Source organism: Drosophila miranda, chromosome 5, assembly GCF_003369915.1.
Source record: "Drosophila miranda strain MSH22 chromosome 5, D.miranda_PacBio2.1, whole genome shotgun sequence".
Lineage (NCBI taxonomy): Eukaryota > Metazoa > Arthropoda > Insecta > Diptera > Drosophilidae > Drosophila > Drosophila miranda.
This window is the reverse complement of record NC_046678.1, coordinates 727,069-750,649: the sequence shown is the minus strand read 5'-3', so window position 1 is coordinate 750,649 and position 23,581 is coordinate 727,069. Positions and strand designations below refer to the sequence as shown.

Sequence of the window (23,581 nt, the reverse complement as noted above, 5' to 3'; positions counted from 1 at the left end):
GAGAGACAGAAAATCAGTCAGAAAGTGTAGAGCGCTGTGTGTCTATTTGGCTATAAAAATGAGCCGATCTAATCCAGATCTAATATATATGGGCCATTCTCTATGATTTTCGTATTTGACTTTCTCGTATCTTTAAAATTGTGGATGGCACAGATTTTCGTCCTTTGTAGGGGCGAAAGGGGCGAAATTTTGAAATACATTTGTAACAGTGAGATACCACAGGTGTGGTTCAATTTGGTTTCTCTAGATCTTATAGTATCTGAGATCTGGGCGCTCATGGGGATGGACGGGCAGACGGACAGACAGACACATCTTAATCGACTCGGCTGTTGATGCTGAACAACTATATATATATATACAGATATATGTATATACCCTATATTCATTTTGATTATCGGGTATAATTAAATGATATGATAGCATTAACAACACCCTAAGGTCATTCTACATTCTAAGGTCAATTAATTATATTTATAGGTAACAAAAGGTTCAAAAACTGCTGAGTCTATAGAATCCTGCGTTATGTGTTCGGTGGAATGGGTGCCATTTATCAATTCGATAACAGTGGCACACATTTCGTAATATTACCTATGCATAATTCTGCAACTGAACCAGCTTAAGATTAATTTGACTTACGCGTTGCATTCTGTCGATTTCCTGGCGAAGGAATATGTTCATCGAACTGGTCGCTCCCATAGCAAGAAGATGGTGCCTTACGTCGAACATATCAAAAGCTAAAGGTGTTTTGACTAACATCTCCTTTACTTGACGAGCTACACGATCTTCTCTTGTTTCTCCAGTGCCCGATGAAGACTCTGTGTAAAATTTGCAAAATTATTTATCTAATTTTTAACTTAATATAAAATAGCTAAGAAAAATACAGTACAGCCCTATTGAATTTTATTGTGAATTCTAATAGTGTACACATCAAAATTAAGTGTATCTGTTAATGTACATAAAAAGGACCTTGTAGAAAGAGAATTGAAGTAGAATTTATACAGTGTGTTCAGGCCAGCAGTAAACAATTTCCGCGCACTGTGCCAACTCCGTGCGCCCCGGTCCCAACTCGCTCTCGCGCGCTCGGAGGGGCGCTCGGATCCACAATCCACGATCCACACGGCGCTCACGGAAGAAAAAGCACCATAGGGCATAGAGTTAAGCAGTGACGATTTCACCCCCGCTTCAGACGGCCGATCTAACGCGCGACCGACCAACCAAATACACACACATAATTATATACAGTATGTCAAGAAACTCTTTACACACTGAAAATAAATTAAATTTTTTGACTTTGGATAAGAAAATAATGGCCTTTGGTTCAAATTTATCAAATTTTTTTAATTCATAACCATTCAGGGATTAATTATAAAGTAGTTAGTGAAAAAAAAATAACAAAACTATAAATAGGTAACTTAAAAAATAACAAAAACAATGATTACTCATTTTTGACACTGTCAAGAAAGTCTTTACACAAAATATTTTCATTTTTTAAATTCAAAATTCTTCGTAATTATTTAATATATTTAACTTATTTTAATATTTGGTATGTCCACCCTTAGCATTGACTACATGCTGGAGCCGTTTTTTCATCGAATTTATCAATTTTTGTAGGTCATACTCAAAGGGAATCTTTTGCCACTCTTCCAATATGAATTCTTTGAGCTGATTGCGGTTTTTGGGCTGTCTTTTTCCCACTTTCTTCTTCAAATAGGCCCACAAATTTTCAATGGGGTTAAGATCGGGACTCTGGGGTGGTGTATCAATAACTTTTCCACAGTTGTAAAGCAGCCAAGCTCTCACATTGGAAAGTTAGTCTGTAGCTGTGCACCGGTCAAAATTTCGCAACCAAATCAAAGTCAATGCAAAAATAGAGCATCACTGAGCAACGCCAAAAGCATAGATTACGGTAAAGTCCCGTTTTTTCTAAGAACGAGATCAAAACAGAGCTCGAAAACGAAATGTGTAAAGAGTTTCTTGACAGTGTCAAAAATGAGTAATCATTGTTTTTGTTGTTTTGTAAGTTACCTATTTATAGTTTTGTTATTTTTTTTTCACTAACTACTTTATAATTAATCCCTGAATGGTTATGAATTAAAAAAATTTGATAAATTTGAACCAAAGGCCATTATTTTCTTATCCAAAGTCAAAAAATTTAATTTATTTTCAGTGTGTAAAGAGTTTCTTGACATACTGTATATACCACGAAACACAACGGTTTTCATTTCTTATGACGGCTACATCAATTGCGTTGTGGGAGAGTTGAGCTTCGATCCGCCCCACTACAAATACAGAGAAAACACTTCTGTTCAGTCTTTTGGTTTTGTTCGGAATGAATCCAATTTATTCTTCATAAACTTCTTTAGCCTAAGGTACATACATAAAATTCTTGGTTGAGTTCTGTCGCTAAGAGCAGCGGCAGAACGGGATTATGTAGCATGCCATATGTATGTGTATATGTATGGGCATATGCTTATTTGGCATACAACTACAACCTACCGGGAGACCATGCCGAACAAAATTCAGACCACTTGAAGGAGGCCAAAAAACCAGCAGTAGGCGGTAACCAACTTTGCTGTTTAAAAATGGTTGTATTATTTTTAGAAATATTCTCCAGGAAGATGACTACGCATTTTGAAAGGCTTAAGTTAAACAAATTCTTGACCAACAAATTTATTTGGTAGATGGGAACAAAAACATGTACCGCATTGTATAACAATAGTCTATATCAGCCAATATATCAGCCCTACTGTATAATAATAACAATAGCGAATATCTGGGTACAATCAAACGGGCCACTTGACGGTGCAGTAATTGCATCGCCTCTTGTAAGACGCAGTCATTTCATGTCAACGTTTACGAAAATAAAAAAAGGGGGAAGTTGTGTTTGGAGAAATAAAGATATGAACGACGATGAACGATGTGAGTTGCTGCTACGGCCGCAACTCTATATTTATTCTTATTCAGTACGGCTCCCCTCAAACAGAGGGCGCCCACATTGAACAACAATGAGTGTATAAGAGAAAGACAAAGAATCAGTCAGAACGTGTCGTCGGGCGCTGCGTAGTCACTGCAATTGATCCTTTTTGTTATAACCAAAATCTTCAAAATTGTGGATGATGATTTTCGTTCCTTGTGGGGCGGAAGCATATTAAGATTGGTTTCTCTAGCTCTTATAGTCTCTGAGATCTAGGCGCTCATAGGGACGGACAGATGGGGAGACAGATTGACTTAATCAACTCAGCTATTGACTCGGCTATAACGCCCGTTATGACACAAATTTTTGTTTCATAAGGTCCGCACAATTTAGAAATGTCATAACGGCCTAAATTTCTAGAAAAAAACTTGCAAAGTGCATAAAGGATCAATACAAATTCCGTTGAAAAAAGTTCTGTTTATTATGTTATCTCACTTTTTATGACATTTTACATGTTTTCGGCACAATGATCTTCTAATTAGTTTATCATTGATCTTCAAACAACGTGCACTAGCAATGGAGCGTTAACCAATAGTTCACGTTATATTTCCTACATAAAAGACTGTAGTGTATCTTTGGCTTTGTCCAATACTGGCGTGAGCACTCAAATGAGTCACGAGTGCAACCACAACAATGCTTTTTCCCAAGAAAACTTCGTTCTCTTTCGTATATCAGACGCGTTTTTGCTTTGCGCTCCGCATATTTTCCATTTTTATACCCGATACTCAAAATGAGTATTGGGGTATATTAGATTTGTGGTAAAAGTGGATGTGTGTAACGTCCAGAAGGAATCGTTTCCGACCCCATAAAGTATATATATTCTTAATCAGCATCAATAGCCGAGTCGATTGAGCCATGTCTGTCTGTCCGTCTGTCCGTCTGTCCGTCCGTCCGTCTGTCCGTCTGTCCGTCCCTATTAGCGCCTAGTGCTCAAAGACTATAAGAGCTACAAAAATATTTCAAAACTTCGCCCCGCCCACTTTCGCCCCCACAAAGGACGAAAATCTGTGGCATCCACAATTTCGACGATACGAGAAAACTACAAACGCAGAAGCGTAGAAGATGACTATATCTTCTAGAGTGCAAAATCTGAACCAGATCGTATAATTATTATAGCCAGAATCAAGAAAACAATTTCATTCTTTCTCGCGCTGTCTCTCTCTAACACACAGGTTTCATGGTCGGTTTTGCCAATTGCAAAATATGAGTTCAAGGATCTCAGAACCTATAAGAGCCAAGGCAACCAAATTTGGTATCCACACTCCTGTGATATCGGACCTTGACCGTTTTGTGTCAAAATTTCGCCACACCCCCTTCCGGCCCAGCAAAGGACGAAACTCTGTGGTATCCACAAATCTCAGAGACTATTAACGCTAGAGTAACCAAATTTAGTATCCGCACTCCTGTTAGATCTCACTATAAAACGTATATCTCAGAATTTCGCCCCACCCCCTTCCGCCCCCACAAGGAACGAAAATCTGTTGCATCCACAATATTGCAGATTCGAGAAAACTAAAAACGCAGAATCATAGATATCAACCATATCTATCAGATTGCTGAATCTGGATCAGATCAGATCATTTTTATAGCCAATAGGAACAAATCAATTTGCAGTGGCTACGCAGCGCCCGACGTCACGCTCAGACTGATTTTCTGTCTCTCTCGCACGCACTCTTTGTCGTGTCGTTTAATATTAGCGGCGTCTGCCGGAGGAGAGCCATACTGACTTAGTATCGGGTATAACCGTAGAGTTGCGGTGTCCGCAGCAACTCACAACGTTCCCCCTCGTTTTTTTTTGCATAAACAGCCGCTGTTTTCATAAAAAAACTTGAATTAACTTCCTAACCAGCCTACAATCTAGAAATCTATTGTATTCCGCGAGTGCATGCCTTTTGATTTGTGTTGTTGCCGTGAGTACGCATTACATTGTGAAAATTTGGAATATTTTTTCCAATGTAAACGTTGTAATGACTCCGGTCCAGCGGGCAATTTATGAACAAATAAAACAAGTGCTCGACTTCAAAGAATTTATTAGACTGGTCGCAGCCAGAGATCGCAACAACTCCCCGACTCCACCGCCGAGCCGATCTTGCATGCGCAGAGAGCAGTACAAGAGCGCGGCGTGTGAGAGCAAAAGCTCTGCTCACAACATCGCACACGCTGAGATAGGGTAATTAAGATCGTCTGCTGCAACCACTCGTCCTGTGGTCCACTTCTGTGGCGGTGTGTTGTCCTCGTGGACGAGCACCAGACAGCCAATGTCCAAGTCTGGCCCTTTGGTAGCCCACTGGTGACGCTTCTGCAGGCTGACCGGGTAGTCCTTGGACCAGCCCTGCCAAATCTGCTGCTTGAGCGCTACAGCATTCGCCACCGCTTCAAGTACGCGAAACTTCCCCTGCTGCATCTGTCGTCTTGATCTGATTCGGGCGGCAGCGAAAGAAGCGGCTGCCCGATCAGCAGGTGCCCTGGCGTTAGCGCTTCTCTATCGCTGGGATCGTTGCCTGGGGACGCGATTGGCCGGGAGTTGAGAAGAGTCTCTACCTCTACCAGGTGGGGGGTGCACAGCTCGTCCGCGGTAAGCTTGGCGTTGCCCACTCCGCGTACCAACTTCTGCTTGGCTGGTTTGACGGCTGCCTCCCACAATCCGCCGAAGTGTGGTGCTCTCGGTGGTATGAAATACCACTCGACGCCTTGGCGCGCTGCGTACGCCTTGATCCGGTCCTGGTCCCTCTGGTACGCTTGATGAAGCTCGTTCAGCACCTTGCTCGCGCCCACGAAGTTGGTGGCGTTGTCGCTGTACACCTTCTCCGGAAGGCCTCTTCTCCCGATGAACCTTTTAAAAACAGATAAAAAACTATCAGTGGACAAATCTGCTACAAGCTCCAGGTGAACAGCTTTTGATACAAAGCAGACGAAGACGGCTACATATGTCTTAATAAGGGGCCTGCCGCGAATCTTGAGAGACACGTAGAATGGGCCGCAGAAATCTACCCCACAAATCAAAAAGGGCCGAGCTCTTCGCACTCTATCAGCTGGCAGGTTTCCCATGATCTGTCCCTGTAGGACTGGCTTGTATCGGAAGCAGTGCACACAATTTCTCATGCTTCTCGAGCATTGATTAGCCATATCTGCTGCCGTAGCAACGAAACCATGACTTTGGCGCCTGCATGGTAGTGAGTCACGAACTGCGACTTTTGCGACAGCAGCAGAGGAAACTTGTCGTACGGAATTTCTGCGTTGAGCAACCTTCCTCTCACTCGAACCAGTCGAAGCGTTGCTCCGTCGAGTTCGCTCGTATGTATGAACGGGTTTAGTCGTTGAAGATGCGGTGACAGGATTTCCGACCTCGCTAGCTTGTGGAATTCTGGTCCCAACTCGTGTCTTTGGACTACTTCTACCAGCCTTAGAAATGAGACCTTAAGTTCTTTGGCTGACAGAACGACCTCTCGACTACGCTTGCTTCCTAGTAGGAACCGGTTGACATATGCCATAGTCCGAAGCAATTTCTTAAAATAAGAGCATCTTTCAATCAACTCGATGAAATCATTGGCCTGACACTATGCCACTGAACGTGTTGCCGAACACTTCGTTTTCCGACCGATCCATTTCTGGGGACAACTCAACCTGATGTAGACATGGCCACTCCTCATAATTCCTGAGCAGAAATTGGGGACCATCAGTCCACAATGAGCACGTTAAACCGTTTACGTCTGTTCCACGTGACACTAAATCGGCTGGGTTTTGCTCAGTAGGAACGTGCCGCCAAGTCACACCGCTTGAAGATTCCTGGATTTCAGCAACCCTATTGGCCACAAACGTTGCTAGCGTGGCTGGATCCCTTTCCAGCCAGTACAAGGTGACTTGGACAGTAGACTTGGACTCGGACAGCAGCTGGGGATAATTTGACGCCCACTTGGCCAACTTAAAACCCCCAGTTTCTAGGACCTCACACACTTCCAGCCGAATACGTTCTAAATCTTCCAAGCTGTCTGCTCCTGTAAGCATATCATCAACGTAAAAGTCACTTTTTATATAAACGCATAAACGTCTGCCAATTCAACGAGACAGCGGATGGCCAGAAATGGAGCTGAGGCTGTCCCATAAGTAACCGTATTCAGGCGATATGTTTGCACATCTACGCTTGCCTTATCCCTCCACAGAATCAATTGGAAATTTCGGTCTTCTTCGGCGACCTGAACTTGCCTATACATTTTGGAGATGTCGGCTGTGAGCGCAAAACGATTTAATCGAAATCGGGCAAGAAATCCGTAAAGCTCTCTCTGAATAGTTGCACCCACCATCAAAGTCTCATTTAATGAGATTGAAGTCGATGTTTTGCTCGATGCATCGAAAACGTCGCGTAGCTTGGTGGTTTTACTATCAGGTCTCAGGACACATTGATGTGGAATGTAGTAATGGCGTCCTGGAGGAGTGCCTGGAAGCAATGACATGTGGCCAAGGATGAGATACTCTTTCATAAACTCCATATACAGATCATGCAAATACTGATCTCGTGCAAGTCTGCGTTCTAGGAATAGAAAGCGGCGTTTTGCCGTTTCGAACGAGAAACCCAACACGTTGGGATTTATTTTAAATGCCAGCCCCACTTATAAACGACCCGATTCGAGCCTGCGTAAAGTCTGCTTGAAGTTTTGTTCACAAGCCAATTGTTCAGCTGTATATACAGCCTTCGATTTCTCTGGGACCTGTTCCAATTCCCAAAAGCGCTCCACCAGAGAGTCGAGAGAACAATGATCGCTACCACCAGCGATATTGCATACAGCATCCTGTGCTGATGCCTTATATTTTCCTGATCCATCCCAACAATGTTTTCTGGATTGATGGATGTTCGGAACTTGCCTTTAATTGGCCTACACACATTAACTCAAAAAAGGTTTCTGCCCCTATCAATAAGTCAACCTTAGCAGGCTTGTAAAAATGCGGGTCTGCCAGCTGCAGGTTTGTTGGTATCTTCCATTGGGCGAAATTGACAACATGATCGGTTTGGTATGTGGAAATCGACCTTAACACCCAAAAATCGGAATCAAAGTTGTGAGCGTTGATACGAGATTGGACAGAAGTATGAATCTTGTGCTTTATGACGGAAGAGTTTTTTCCAACAGTTGTGATATTAAGGCACGAATCATCACGGCGCAATCGTAAGCGCTGGGCTAGATCCTCGGATATAAAATTAATTTGGGAGCCGGAATCTAGAAGTGCCCGTGCATACTGAAATTGTCCGGACCGATCTTGCACCTTTACAACAGCGGTAGCATGAATAACCTGGTAAGCACTAGCAACGTGACTAGAATAAGCTGTCTGAGGGTCAAACGATGACGAATGTTCTACTGGCACAGAACTAGGCCCATTTTGCTGTGGCTCAACCCCGTATCGATGAAGCAGAGTGTTATGGGCTTAGAGCACACTCGACATTTTGCTGTCTTGCACCTCGTCACTGTATGACCTGGCTTCAAACAATTTATGCACAGTCGGAGTTGCTTGGTGATATCGAACCGTTGAAGAACAGGAAGAGCACTAAACGATTGACAATTGCTTATGGTATGATTCCCCGCGTGGCAATAGCTACATTTCGAATCAGCTCGCCTATCCGTCTTTGCACATGAAAATGACGATTTAGTGGGTCCTTTACTTGTCTCTTGTTTAGTTTTTCCCTTATTCCGTGTTGACTCTTCGGCAGCTAGATGCTGATAGCGCCGATTCAGCTGGGCTGCGCACTCGGACCAAGACGGTAGCTTATCGTAATCCAGTTGCTCTTCGAACCGAGACTTCGTTGTGGGATCTACTTTAGACAGCGCTATGTGAATTAGCATCGCGCTATTTATGTCTTTTTCACTTCCTAGCGACTGCAGAGAGGAATAGATGGCTGACACCGTGTCAATGAGGGACCTAAGGCATGAAGCAGAAGCTTTTGTTGTGATGGGAATGTCAAACAACTGCGAGACAGTATCAGAAAAGATCAAATATTGTTTGTCGAAAACCTCCTTCAAACTATCAAGAGCCTTCTCATAATTTTCTGCAGAGATTTGAAACGCCTTCACTGTTCCCAATGCATCGTCAACGAGACACGACAGTAAGTGGTTGAATTTTTCCACATTTGTTAATATTGGGTCGTTATGCACCAAACTCTCGAAAAGGCTCCCGAAATACTGTAGGGTATGCAAAAAACTATGAAGGAACGCGAAATTTCCACAAAAAATCTGTATCGGCTTCAATAGATAAATGGTCAACGGCAGCAACGGAAAAGTTGACAATTATCATGCCAATGTACACATCCAATTTTTTCCAAAAAACTATGTATCGGCATCAAAGGGTTAACGCAGCGAAACAAACACAAATTATGCTGCCAATGCACACAACCAAACGCAGCCAAATTATGCACAATTTGGCGCAACGAAAGCGTTACCGAAATAAAGGCAGCACCAATAAGCGGTACTTCGCAAAAGAGAATTGAAAAGAGCGGCAATGACCGGAGCGTCTGATTGGCAAGTACCGTAAACCCTCATCAATTTGCACTTTTCTTGAATTCACCAATATTCCGCATATAATAAATATTTTATGTTGCTGGCTGTTCAATTTGGTTTATTTTATTGCTTTGTGTTTTATTTAACGAGGTGCCAAAAATTGAGACCAGTGGCCAGACAGCGCACAAAATGGTGGCTTGGTTCTAGCACTCAGTTTTTTCGCACTAAATACCTGTGAATTCGGCATAGATTAGCCGAACACTTTCCTTTTCTTTTTTGTTGATTAGGTTAGGTTAACCCGGACGGCCCTTAGCGGGGCCACGCATAGGCCAATCTGGCCCTTAGTTATCCGGATGGGTTTTTTGTTTTGTTTTTAAAGATTTTGTTGATTAAAGATGAATCCAATTTGTCGCACAAAACCAGCCAGCTAAAGCTCTATTCGCAACAGAACAAAAAAATCAATGACTTGTGCCGCGACAACGAAGATGCACTGTAGGTCACTGGTTTGTCGTGCGAATTTCCACGAAATGCTGGATGCCGATGTCCCTGCTGTTGTTGTTTTATCACTCTCTCCCTATCACCTCAACTTCAATAACTGTTCTTTCTCTCTCGCCCTCGTAACTTTCTGTTCAGTAGCTCTCTCTCTCCTCTATTAGCTGCAACTATTCTCCTCTCCTCCTCCTGTGACCTCACATCTAATGATGTAATTGCTTTTATTCAAAGCATAATAAAAGCCGTGGGCTTAAAGGTGGAGAAGTTTAACTTCTCTTATGTCAGGGAGATAGCCTCGTTTAAGATAAGCATATCCCCAACTCAATTTGACACCATTTGCTCTGCCAAATTTTGGCCTGAGCATTTGGTGGTGAAGGAGTTTAAGGCTAAGAAGAAGAATAGGCCCCCCATAACTCTTACAAATCATTCCAGTGTGCCACCCTCAACCTCAACTTCCTCTTCCTCATCTTCCCGTCCTGCTTCCACCCTTCCAAAAAACTATTTTCTCTTTTAGCAACTTATCAGAATGTTGATAAAGTGGCCTGTACCTGTCCCAAGTCAATCATGTGAAAAATTCCTTGGGTCTATGGATTGATCTGTGCTTTGTATCGGTTCCGACCATAGTGTTGTTAACCAGAGCCCTTCAGCGCACTATACCTGAAGACGCCTAGCATCCTACTTTCGAAGTGTCGCTAGATGTAGGACCAACTGTATTGGATCGGTCGAGTAGGCTACCTGAACGTGTCTGCTGCTTTCGTAAAGCCGAGCTTGCGAATCTTAATAGCCTCAGTAGGGATTTTGATTGGTCCGTTTTGTACTTGTGCACTGATGTCATAAAAGGCATAAACATTTTTTACAATGCTCTTGGCACATTTTTTGATTCTTGTGTCCCGCTTTCTAGTCCGATTAGATCTGAAAAACCCCCTTGGTTTACCAAAGAGTTGTCCAGCCTAAAAAAATTAAAATCAAGACTTTACAAAAAATTTCAATTTTTCCAAACCACCTATTCTGAAGAAAGCTACTCTGGTCATCCGTACCCATACGGTTTACCGAGGTCGAACGGCATTTTCAGTCTCATGTTAAATGAATGAATTTATTTTTAAGGCGGCGATCAACCACCACGATCTTGTTAAAGTTTACCTCTTTCATTATTAAAGGCTTTCAAGGTAACTTACAGGATGTTTTTTAAACCGCTTTAGTGGAGCATTCGTCTCTGTAAACGATTCCTTTTAGCACATAAACTATACCTTTTAGGGTTTCTGCCCAACCTACTGAGATGGATTTCTAGCAATCTTTGTTCCAGGTCTCAAAGAGTCCTCTTCAAAAACTCCCTCTATTCACCAGTGAAGGTTTATTCGGGAGTACCAGAGGGCAGCCATCTAGGCCCCTTACTCTTCACACTCGTTATTAATGACTTGCCTTCGGTATTAACATACTCTCGAGTACTTATGTATGCGGATGATGTTAAACTCTGTGTCCAGTATAAGGACATTTCATTCCATTCTCGCTTGCAATCGGATCTCAATAACTTTCAGTCATGGTGTTGTACAAACTTGTTACATCTTAATGACTCGAAATGCAAAGTAATGACAATTAGGGTCTTATGCTCGGATTATAATTCAAATTACCATATTATATCCACCACTAATTCTCTTCTTCTTATTAAATTAAAATTACTAATCCTTACACACCTTTCTAGTAATTAGTAATTTTAGTGGTATTTGTATTTTGAATGCATGCCTAATTCTCTTAGTAAGTTTAGTGCTAATTTACCTCGAATATTAGTCTAACAGCTATCTTTCCTGCATGCTCGCGTTACAGCCTTCTTCTGGTTTCAGATGGGCCACTTGACGGTGCAGTAATTGCATCGCCTCCTGCAAGATGCAGTCATTACATGTCAACGTTCAAGAAGAAGACGTTCTGCTCACTGAGCAGAACACTTTTGTCTTTCCCTTTTGTTAGCTGTTTCCGGCTTTCGGTTGAGCCGATACGATCGTGAGGAAAACATGAAACAGGGAAAAATCTTTAATCGACCGTCTGGCGGCTCCTTTCTCCTGGCAAAATGTGAATCGAATCCGTCAGAGCATTGTACTGGGGAAGAGTCTTAAAGATGGGCTCATTATTTCTATAGTTGGGCCTGGCGATCAACCACAAGATATGCATATGGACACATGGCTCTTGACAGATAAAGATCTGGTCCGCAAAGGGATTTTTATCCTCGAGAGATGAGAGATGCACGAGACAATGTCTGCACTCATAAGACGTAAACGGGATTGAAAAGTGCACAGGCATGACGCTTCAGACAATGCGTGTAGGGCTTCGCCTCATAAATAGGTGCCCAAGCGGGGATGCATTGCCATGTATACGGGGACGACATATCATCGGCCCTACTAGGAGGCACATATAACAACTAGAACAACTTAGGTACGCAGACAACACGGTCAATATAAGAAATTATCAATTTAGGGATACGAGCGCTTTTAAACAGCAGAAAAGCTCATTCGATTTTAATTTAAGACGAGCGGAAACTTTTATACCCGGTATTTAGTTAAAATCGGTATTAGAAAAAAAAAGTTCTCTCGTCGCTCAGAGGCTACGCCTCGTCCGCCACACACAACGGGTTCACACTTCTCAAGACTCACTTTCGCGTAAAAGCGTTAGCTGTGGACCTGGCTGCGCATCGGACTCGCTCGACTCGCTCAGTGGCTACCTCCAGGCGTGGATCCGTTGGGCAATGGCTAGAAGCTCTGACTCGGCGTCCGCCACGTCCACCACACACAGCACCATACGCAATGTGCTTACCCTTCTCTTGTACTCACATCTAAGCAAGGAGCTCTGCAGTAATTATCGCAAGTTTCTTGCCTTTGGTCCTGACTCTGTTGCTAAGTGTATTTGTCGCGTTTACTCGCACTCGCTTTGGCGTTGGTAAATTTCCATCGGTGTCTCCGTACGTTTCCACTCCATTCTTAACGGGATCCTGACGGTGGCGTGATTTTGTAACACTACATATATATTCTCAGGGCTGCTGCCGGCCCAATCCCACCGTTCCCGACCTCTCGGGAAGGAGCGCCGCTCCTTGCTTGCTCCTCCATTTCATACTCACGTAAGGGGATGCGCTGGGCCACTGCCATCCCGATCCCGACGGTCCCTCTCTCTTACGGCACCATCCTCCGCTAAGCTCCCCGTTGGTGAATGCACCGTAGCAGCCGACCTCATACCCTTACACGTGTGTTGCTAAGAACATTGATTCCTCAGAATATTGTGCATAGGTTTTGAATATAAAATTTATTCGAATTTACAGCTCAACTAAGTAACCAAATCATGTTTTCGATTTAGATTCATTATAGATCTGGAATAGAGAAGTCAATCTGCTTAGAGCTCCTGCTTTTTGCCCCCAAGCGTGGAAAAAAATTCGGAGACACTAGCACCAGAAAAGGGGGAAAGGACGATACTAAAGCTTTGATCTCCGCCAAAAGAGGAAGAGTCAGATTAGATAAAATCGCAAATGAAGTCGATTGTCATACAATCCGAGATTTCCTGCGATTGAACAGTTTCCAACACCGAATCACGCAGACAAAGCCGAAAATGCTGAATATTTGTACACCCGATACTCAAAATCACATGGATCCAACTAATTTTCGGTCTCTCTCGCACACACTCTTTGTCGTTCAATGTTAGCGCCCTCGGGTATAAATGTAGAAATGTTACCTACATTATGCAGTCCGAATGGAATTTCAATTTTATTTTGATTTAGACAACCAAAGCCTCTTTGAAGAATTGTTGTCAAGGTATTATTTGTCAAAATATAAAAAAATTGAATTTAGTGAAAATCGATTTTTTGCAGCGGTAGTGAGCAAAGTATAAAACTAAAGTGAACAACTAATTAAGTAAATAATTGAATAGCAGCTTAAGCATTTAAAATTAGTGAGTTGTAAATGTGTACTGGATATAATAATGATAAATACCTTTAGGTTGAATCGATATAATTTCGTCTAAAATATTCCGCATTGTATTAGTTTGGTAGGTAATTTCGGCATTTGAATGAAATCCATATACTTGAGGGGGATCTACATTTAACATTTCATCTATTGATAACAAGTATGCTTCCTGCTCTTTAAAACTGTACACTTTATAGCCTTTAAAAAATTGAAAATTATCTTCGAAAAGATTATCATGGAACCACACTCTTGTAAATGTATTTAATAAACGTTTGTCGTAGTCATCAGTAACTCGGCCACCATATTGGACTTCACCTAGCATATATCGTACCGTTACCCAACTTATCCCTTTTCCTTGTTCGAGATCATCAAGATGATTTTGAACAAACAAACAACTGGCATACCAATCAGAAGAATTAAATTCATATGGGATATTCCAACCAAGCGGGCCAAACTTTCGCCGCTCTTGTACAACAGTGTGTAGAAATGATATTGAGTAGACGAGAGGCAAGTAAAAAGGTGATTGTGAGTAATCCAAAAAATCTTGTGACAAATTTGTATAAGTTCTTTTTAAACCAGCACGAATTCCAGCAGGTGGCTCATTGGTATACTTCAAAGCCATTTGCAGTAATGTTATTGGAAACTTTGGATGCGGCTCTGTTGTTATCCATATACGAAAATTAGGGCTGACTGGGGCATCTTTACCCTGGCGTTCAAGCTCCAAAAGCTGTACTGTAAGCTCTGTCATATATTCCAATCCTAAATGACAATTTTGCAAAAGCACCCATCCCCCATCCTCCAAGCAGGCCAAAATCAACTTTCGTGCATGTATTTCCTGACCCTGGCCCATAGATATGGGGTGACATTTAAGCTCATTTTTCTTAGCAAGAAGTTCAATGTTCGAGGAAGGATCCGACCCAAGTGATAAAAAACATATCATAGGCATTAGTATTCGACTTTCCAGCAGCAGTTCCTCAAAATTTAACACAACTGGTTCTGCAAACCGTTCACCTAAAGAATTAGCTATATATTTTCGACTTTGAGCAATAGTTCGATCCATACACCATGATCGTATTAGAAGCATCTTACGGAATGGGTCTAACGAATTAAAACCCTCTGGGACTGATTCATTTTCGGGAGCATCTTTTTTATACCACGAAAGCCAAGCACGCTCATTTCCACTCACTTTTGTCAATATGTTAACGAAAGGAGTTAAGTTAGTAAGCTGAACCAGGTTGAGCCATGTTTCATCTGTCACCCACCGAAACGGTACCGGAGGGCAGTCGTTTAGATTTAATGCTGCACCTCCTTTGATAAATGTTTGAAACTCATCAAATGTTATTAGCTCAAGCTGGCGATCAATACTCAGTGCCATTAACAATACAAGCAAAAACTTATCTTTTTCGTATAGACCACGAGATTTATATCGATAGATTTCGAATGTTAGGTAATTAACAATTCGCCTTATGCGTTTCTGTGTTATATGAGTTTTTGCTGAATTATACATTGATGCGTCAAAACGTTCTAAGAACTGTACTAGAGATGTCTGATACATGTTGTTTACCCTTGCCATACTACATACGAGAAAATACAAGACGCTACCACGGGTTGCAACAACTCGATATTCTTCACGAGCGGTATTTATTTTAGCCTCAGTTACTTTTGCTATTTCAATTTTCTCTTTGACTTCAATAGCGGTATTTTTACTCGTGTTTAAAACTTCAATCACTGTAACATCATCAAGCAAACTACCCTGTGTAGTTGAAAGTTTATGAAGCAAATTTGCTTCTAATTCTTTCATTTTTTTCATATTTCCAGTAACTGTCTCAACCAATTGTACGCGTTCATCTTCAAGCTCCTTTCTTTCTGCAAGAATAACTCTGCCTAGGAGTTGGTCCTCCAGGCCACGCATGGTTACAGTAAAGTCGATAATTGATGTTCGAGCGAATATCTCAGGTGTATATGCTGGGTTTGGTAGCTTTGTGGTAATGTAGCACCTAAATGCAGAATTCCAATCCACTTCTTTATCGCCGATTTTTATTTTATACTGAGTACCGACTTTAAGAAGATTACGATCTAATAGATTATCCAAACAAGGATCCAATTCTTCTGCAACATCTTCAATAATAATAGGTAGTCCCATACTAACTGAGTCTTCTAAATGGTTCCTAAAATACTTATGATTTAAGGTGGTCACTATTAATCTATTTTGCTTCTCCTTGTTTTTGATCCAGACTTTTCCTTGCGATTGAGGGTCAATAAGAAGAGGGAATCTCATCGCCTTTGTAGCAATTATTCCATTTTGTATAGAAAGTTCATCCGTTGGTAAGCCTTGTATATTCCATTCGCCAATCTGAGAGCGATCGGTAAGGTTTTCAATTATATTAATATTGGCTGATATTGGTATCATTTTTTCAATAATTTGTTTTGTCCATAAGCTTTGTAGGTCACTACGAAATTCTTGATTAAATGGACCAGTATATGATAGAAATGCAGTCAAGAGGACGACGTCGCCTACCAAACGATCAGTCTCGCTTTTAAATGAAGCGATCTGTTCAGTCCATCGAATTTTTTCTCCGGCCAATCCACCAATCAGGGCCGTTGCTGCGTCCATTTTATCCTGACACTTTTTAGCTTCGCCCAAAACGGCGTCTTTCTTGGATACTGCTTCCTCTAATGTTTGCTGGACTTCAGCTAATTCATTTTCTTTCTGCTGAAGCAGTTCTTCAGCTTCTTTCAGATCACCAGAAGCTTTTTGATATTTAGCCTCTTGTACGGCTAGATTGGCTTTTAACGGTAGAACCTCCTTGTTAACTTCAAAGTATTTTGCCATAGCCATTGTCCAGGATAATAAACCAGCTACGTTCCCACAAGCCACCTTAGCAGCATCAAATGTATATTGCCTGAAAATAGATAAAAATAAATACATTTTTTTATCTTATAATAAAACAAGTTGGTAGGTTATGAGTCACGGCACAGGGCCGCAAAACTACTCGTTACCCTGCAGTACGGGTCATCGATGACTCAGCTGCTGACACGTCGATGACCGGCCATACGCTGAGCTGTTTACTTTAACATGGAGATGTCCTAGGGCATAATCGATGACATTGTCATCGAGCGTTGCCGAAAAATCATGCACTTAATAAGCGATCATGCATCATGCTCAAAATCATGCATTTTATAAGTGATGATTTTTTGGCTTAAATCATGCACCTAAAAATCATGCATTTTAAAGGTGATGATTTTTCCCGAAAAATCATGCACTTAATAAGTGATGATTTAAGCCAAAAAATCATGCATTTAATATAAAAAAGTAATACATTCAATTGTTTATTTTTCCAATTAGCTTTATTTATTAAAAATTATTATTAATTATTGTCTAAGGATGCTAGAGCTTTGTATTTTTTGTCCCTTGCGCCCTTTTGAAAATAGCTATTCTTAATATAGTGAATAGTCTTCCGAATCACTTTTTCTGCTGGCTCGTTGGGTATTTTCATCTTCACCGCCGCTGAAATAATATGGATATATTATATACATATATGTACAATTACTATTAATTTGGTTGAATTGTATAAAAAGAAAGAATTTGTTCGATTTTTAAAACGGTTGTTTGTTTCAACAAGAACAACAATGTTCACTGTAGGTCAGCGGTGGGCTGTTCATTTCCTCCAACAACAAAAACAAAACACGCGCAAAAAAATGTACCTGCTCGAGACAAGCCGCACAAATAATGGTTACTTTTTGTTGCTTTTTGTTGTTTGTTTTGCTGCTGGACTGCTCAAAAATTGCAATTTCGTGCCCACCGCGGATTATAACAATTAAATTCGCTAATACGGATTTACATTCTATTTCTTTATTCTTCTTTTATTCCCGAGCATACGAGAAGAATAAAGTATAATGTGAATGCAGCGAAACATTTATATAATTTGAACACAGTTTTTTCACAAATTTGACTTTTTATACAATTGAGATTTTCTTTATTTACCACGCGCGCACACATATTATTAATTATTTAAACACTGCACTTACCTGATAATAATAAAATTCACAGCACTTTCGCTTCGTTTGCGCACAATTTGACGATTGCAAATAGCAAATGCAAAGCGAAGAAATAAAAAGAGTTCTGTCGACGCAGGCGCAAAGAAGACGAAAAGATAAAACGAAGTTCTCTGCTACTGCGTACGGTCGGCAGAACCGAATTACGTTCGGCACGCGCGGAAAAGAAAGAAACAAAAGAAAAACGAAGGGTTCGATTTGGCTGGCGTCAACGCCTAGATGACATTGTAGATGACATTCGTCATCGCTCACTGCTGGTACTGCAGGGTAGGCACTGCTACTCACACAGGCATTAGCTCACAAGTTAATATTAATTGTTCCGCTCATCCGAAAGATTAGTGCTGATTAGTGGACAAAGAATGTCCCTATTGTCAAACATGATTCAGATGGTATCTGTTGGGTATCAGGAAGAGGGAAACTAACAGATTTTTGTATGAAAAGTATCCGAATATCCTATACAAAATATAAACATAATCAAGTATGATTAACTGTACTTGTGTGTGTACGTATTTTGTGGATGTGAAAGGTTGGCACACCGATTTCATCAGAAAGAATAGCAATGTCGTCAAATTGTGTGTGCTACAGTAAAAAATGCCAGCTAGACGAAAGTTCCATCATTGGCCGTCGAACGAATAATTTAATAAACATGAGAAATTAGACATCTGAATGATCAGACGAACAAATTCAACACAATAACGAAAATATGCGTGTGAGCATGTCTCAATTGGTTAAAAAATGGCAGCGATTATTACGTGCAATGTCAAACTACTAACTCACAAAGAACAAAATTATTTATATCTACGCAGTCACAAAACTACTCTCATAGAGATCGAACGTGCCTACGCTAACTAAAAGCTCATCGCAAAACCTCGCACAAAGCAGAATCACCAACAACTACCAACAATTATAACTAGAACCGTAACAAACACAAATATTCAATTAAGTGACAACCTAACGGAATCTAAACCAGAGGCGCCGTAATGGGGGACCCCCCAGATCGAGGGCCTAGACTCTCTCCCCAAATTGAAACCCTTCTACAAACACCTGGACCGAAATTCGTCAACATCTCGAGAACAGATCCCAACAAAGACCTCAACCTGGTATCCCCCTTTCTCATAAAAAAACAAGTTGACTACACCTGTGGAGGTGAAGTCGAAATCTGCAAAAAAATAAGAAACGGAACAATTTTGATAAAGACGAAAACAAACATACAAGCGAAAAAACTAATACACCTAAAATCTCTTGCAAGCGACATCAACGTCAACGTCACAATACACAACTCTCTTAACTACTCAAAGGGCGTCGTTTACTCTAACGATTTAAGAGGCATTGAAGAAGACGAAGTCCAATTAGAACTTGCGCACCAACAGGAGTCCGAAGTAAAGAAAATCTTGAAAAGAGAAAACGGATCTCTTAAAGAGACTGGCGTCTGCATATTAACATTCAACCTACTAACCCTACCGGAGTACATAATGATTGGATACCAAAGAGCCCAAGTCAGGCAATATATACCACTTCCAATGAAATGCAACAATTGCTTCCAGTTTGGACACCTCCAAAAATTCTGCAAAAACAAAAAACTTTGCTTCAATTGCGGAGAGGACTTTCACATTGACACGACCACACAAGAGAAATGTAACAAAACCCAGCACTGCATTAACTGCAATAACGACCAGCACTCTTCGAACCCACATAACTCCACCAGCAAAAAATGCCCTATCTTTATCACTCAATACGAACTCCAAGCAATTAAAACCACAAACAAATGCGACAACAAAACAGCCCTCTCAATACTACGGACACGGAACACAGATAATACACCCCACTTATTCTCTTCAGTCACCAAAACCACACAGGCCTCTACGCATTCCCAACAACAATACACAGCATCACAACATCAACACACAACACCACAACAACAACAACACACAGCATCACAAAAACAACAACACCCCCAGCAAGCATCCACATCCAAACGCCAAACTGTATCGTACTCTGATATCGACTCAGACATAGACAGTAAGATAAACACCCTATCAAATACCCATAAAAACAGCACAACCTCTAACAATGTAAAAATTCTACCTCTAACTACCACTAAGCGCAGATTAGCAGCAATTAAGGCTGCGGAAAAACTAAAAAGCTCAAGCAGCAAAAAAACAAGACAGAAGAACCCCAATACTGACGCCTTGAGTAGCAACAACTACTCAATGGAAATAGAATCCGACTAAAACTAACAGATCAAGTAAAAACAACCCAAATAATCAGCACTCAAGAGATAAAAACTTACAAAAATGACTCTGACAATAATCCAATGGAACCTTCGAGGCTACATAAACAACTATAATGAATTACAAATTATTATTAAACAATACCAACCGCATATAATTGCATTACAAGAAACACATTTATTTAATATTCACAATATACCCATTCCCATCAACTTCTCACTTTACGCTAAAAACTACTCACCCAATTTTGGGGGAGCAGCAGTCATCATACACAACTCAATCCAATCGAATGAAATACATTTACAAACTGACTTCGATGCAACTGCTATTGAAGTTGAATCGAAGAAAAAATTTAAAATAATTTCTGCATACATATCGCCAAGCCAAAATTTTAACGAAAGTAACCTACACAATGTTCTCAGCAACAACTCAAGCTCACTTATTTTAGGTGATTTCAACAGTTGGAGCAAACTTTGGTGCTCACCAAAAAATAACGCAAGAGGCAATACAGTAGCCAAATTCCTAAATAACACCAACTTACTCTTAAACGACAAATCCCCCACACACTTTACCACACACAATACATACACACATATTGACCTATCATTTTGCTCTCCAGACTTATTCCAATACGCTAACTGGAAAATCATCGACGACCTTCACGGAAGTGACCATTTCCCTATCCTCATTACACTCTTTAACAATAACAAACAGAATAAAACACAAAACAACCCAATCTTCAAAATAAAGTCAGCCAACTGGGATGCATTTAAGGACAAAACTGATTACTTTAATACAAAAAATTCGCCCTCAAGAATAATCATGTCTAAATAAAATTCTACTACAATGCGCCCATCTTACCATCCCACAAACATCAATTATAACCCATCCCAGAAACGTTCCCTGGTGGAACAATGGACTGCAAACTCTCAACAACGAAAGAAAACAAGCATGGAACAAACTAAAAAAACACATTACAATTATAAACATAATTAGATTTCGAAAAGCAGCGGCAAAATTTAAAAAAGAAATTAAATCTGCCAAAAATAAGTCACTCTCCTCTTTTACTTCAGAAATCCAACCACAAACAAAGACAAGTCAAACCTGGTCAAATATAAGACGCTTTTGTGGACTGAATAATATGAAAAACATCAATACAATTATCCATCCGACCACTTTACAGCCAACTTCAGATGATCCCTCCATTGCCAATTCATTTGCTGAATACTGGTCTGATCAGTCCAAAGATTCCAACTTCTCACCCATGTTCACTAACAACAAATATTCAATTTCAACATATCAAAGCTCTCCTCCATCGCAATCTGCTCAGAAAATAGAATCAGATATCACTTTCATAGAACTTTCCTCCGCACTCTCAAGCTTAAAGGGCCATACACCAGGTATTGATCGAATCTCCTACCCAATGATTGCAAATACATCCCCAGCAGTTAAGGATAGAATTTTAAAACACTACAATAATATACTTAATAACTATATACCCCAAACTTACAAAATAGGTCTTGTTATACCAATAGCTAAACCCGGCTGCATCAAAACATCAATAACCTCATACCGCCCGATTTCTCTAAACTCTTGCTTCGCAAAAGTTCTAGACAAAATCATAGCCAAGAGGTTGTGGTGGTTTGTTACTACAAACAAACATATACACACAAATCAAGTTGGTTTCAAACGTGGAAAATCAGTTACAGACAATCTAGCGTACTTAGATCATCTGATAACTGATGCATTATCCCACAAACAACATTTGTCAATAGTGTCATTAGATTTCAATAAAGCCTTTGACAAAATTGGACTACATGCAATAACTACGCAACTCCAAGAATGGAATATCGGCCCAAAAATACTTAACTATATAATTAATTTTATGAGCAAGAGAAAAATCAAATGTCGCGTAGCAAACAACCTATCGAGCACTTTTCCTCTGCATAACGGAATCCCCCAGGGATCACCGATATCAGTTATTATATTCTTAATAGCATATAATAAACTAGAAAACCACATTACTATCCAACGAAATCTCACATTCACAGCCTATGCAGACGATTTTCATATTATTGTCAAATTTAAAAAAAAACAAACCCAAGAAAATTTAAATCTCGATGATCTATTCCAAAAAATCGACGAATGGTGTTCGTTTTCAGGCTCATCCTTATCATTTGATAAATGCAAACACTTACATATATGCCGTAAACATAACTGTAAATGCACAATAACAACAAGAAACCTAAACATTCCGAGCGTAGACCACTTAAAAATATTAGGACTCACATTCGATTCAAAATATAGATGGACTAGACACATAGAAGACTTAGCTAGCTCTCTCTCAAACAAAATTAATATAATAAAATGTCTCTCCAGTAACAAGTTCAATTGCAATACGCATACACTAATATCAATCACAAAAGCAATAATAGTTTCTAAAATTGACTACGGACTAGTATTTTACGGCAATTCCTCAATAACTTGGCTTAAAAAAATTCAAACCATCCTAAACTGTGCAGTAAGGATAGCTTTGGGAGCATTCAGGACAACCCCGGTTACAAATCTTTTAATGGAAGCTAACATAAACACAGTTGCAGATCGACGTGACTTTCTACAAGCCAAACTAATAAAAAAACCTTTATTTTCCAAACAACTCACCTCTTCACAAAATCTCAAAGTCCCTCCAAAGCAGAATCCACTTCAACAACAAAATACCTTCAGCAATAACTTACTCACTACAAAAAACAAAACATAAGCCTTCTCATAAAACCCGAGATAAAAACTAAGCTACCTTTCTGGAAATTCCAACCAAATACCATAAATACCGAACTTGAAAAACTAGACAAAAATAATACACACTACTCTATATACCAACAACACTTTCTTACCATCAAAAACCAATTTAATGATCACACTTTTCTGTTTACGGATGGATCAAAAACCATAAGTACCACATCATTAGCAATCACAACGGAAAAAAACACCTTAAAAGTGGGCTTACTACAAAATTTTTCTTCAATTTACTCTGCCGAAATCATAGCCATATTCGAGGCAATACAAATTGTTAAAGCTATGCGCGGGAAATATATATGTTCAGACTCTCTATCCTCTCTTCAAGCCATAGGCAACCCCGATAACTTCAACTATTATGAATCTAAAATTAGATCTCTTCTAATGCAACTACATCCAAAAATAAAACTACTCTGGATCCCAGGTCATAAAAACATAAAAGGAAATGAACTAGCAGACCAAAAAGCGAAATCAGCTTCAATAATGCCCCTTACATACACACACAATAACAATATATCAGACATTAATAAACACCTCAAGACAAAAATGCTTAAAAACAACATTATAAAACTAGAACAAACATCGAACTGGAATCAATTTATCAATCCCAACCAA

The 23,581-nt window shown here is 40.2% G+C and overlaps 1 protein-coding gene across 1 annotated transcript in view; it reads right to left on the bottom strand.

Annotated features, from left to right (window-relative positions):
• Window positions 1–23,581, bottom strand: part of LOC108164459 (dynein heavy chain 8, axonemal) — a 72,416-nt gene that overhangs the window by 13,024 nt on the left and 35,811 nt on the right. The window contains exons 15-16 of the mRNA XM_017300190.2: window positions 13,914–16,789; window positions 637–815 (exon numbers count right to left, since the gene is read on the bottom strand). Coding sequence (XP_017155679.1) covers window positions 637–815; window positions 13,914–16,789 — 3,055 coding nt within the window. The remainder of the gene's footprint in view (window positions 1–636; window positions 816–13,913; window positions 16,790–23,581) is intronic.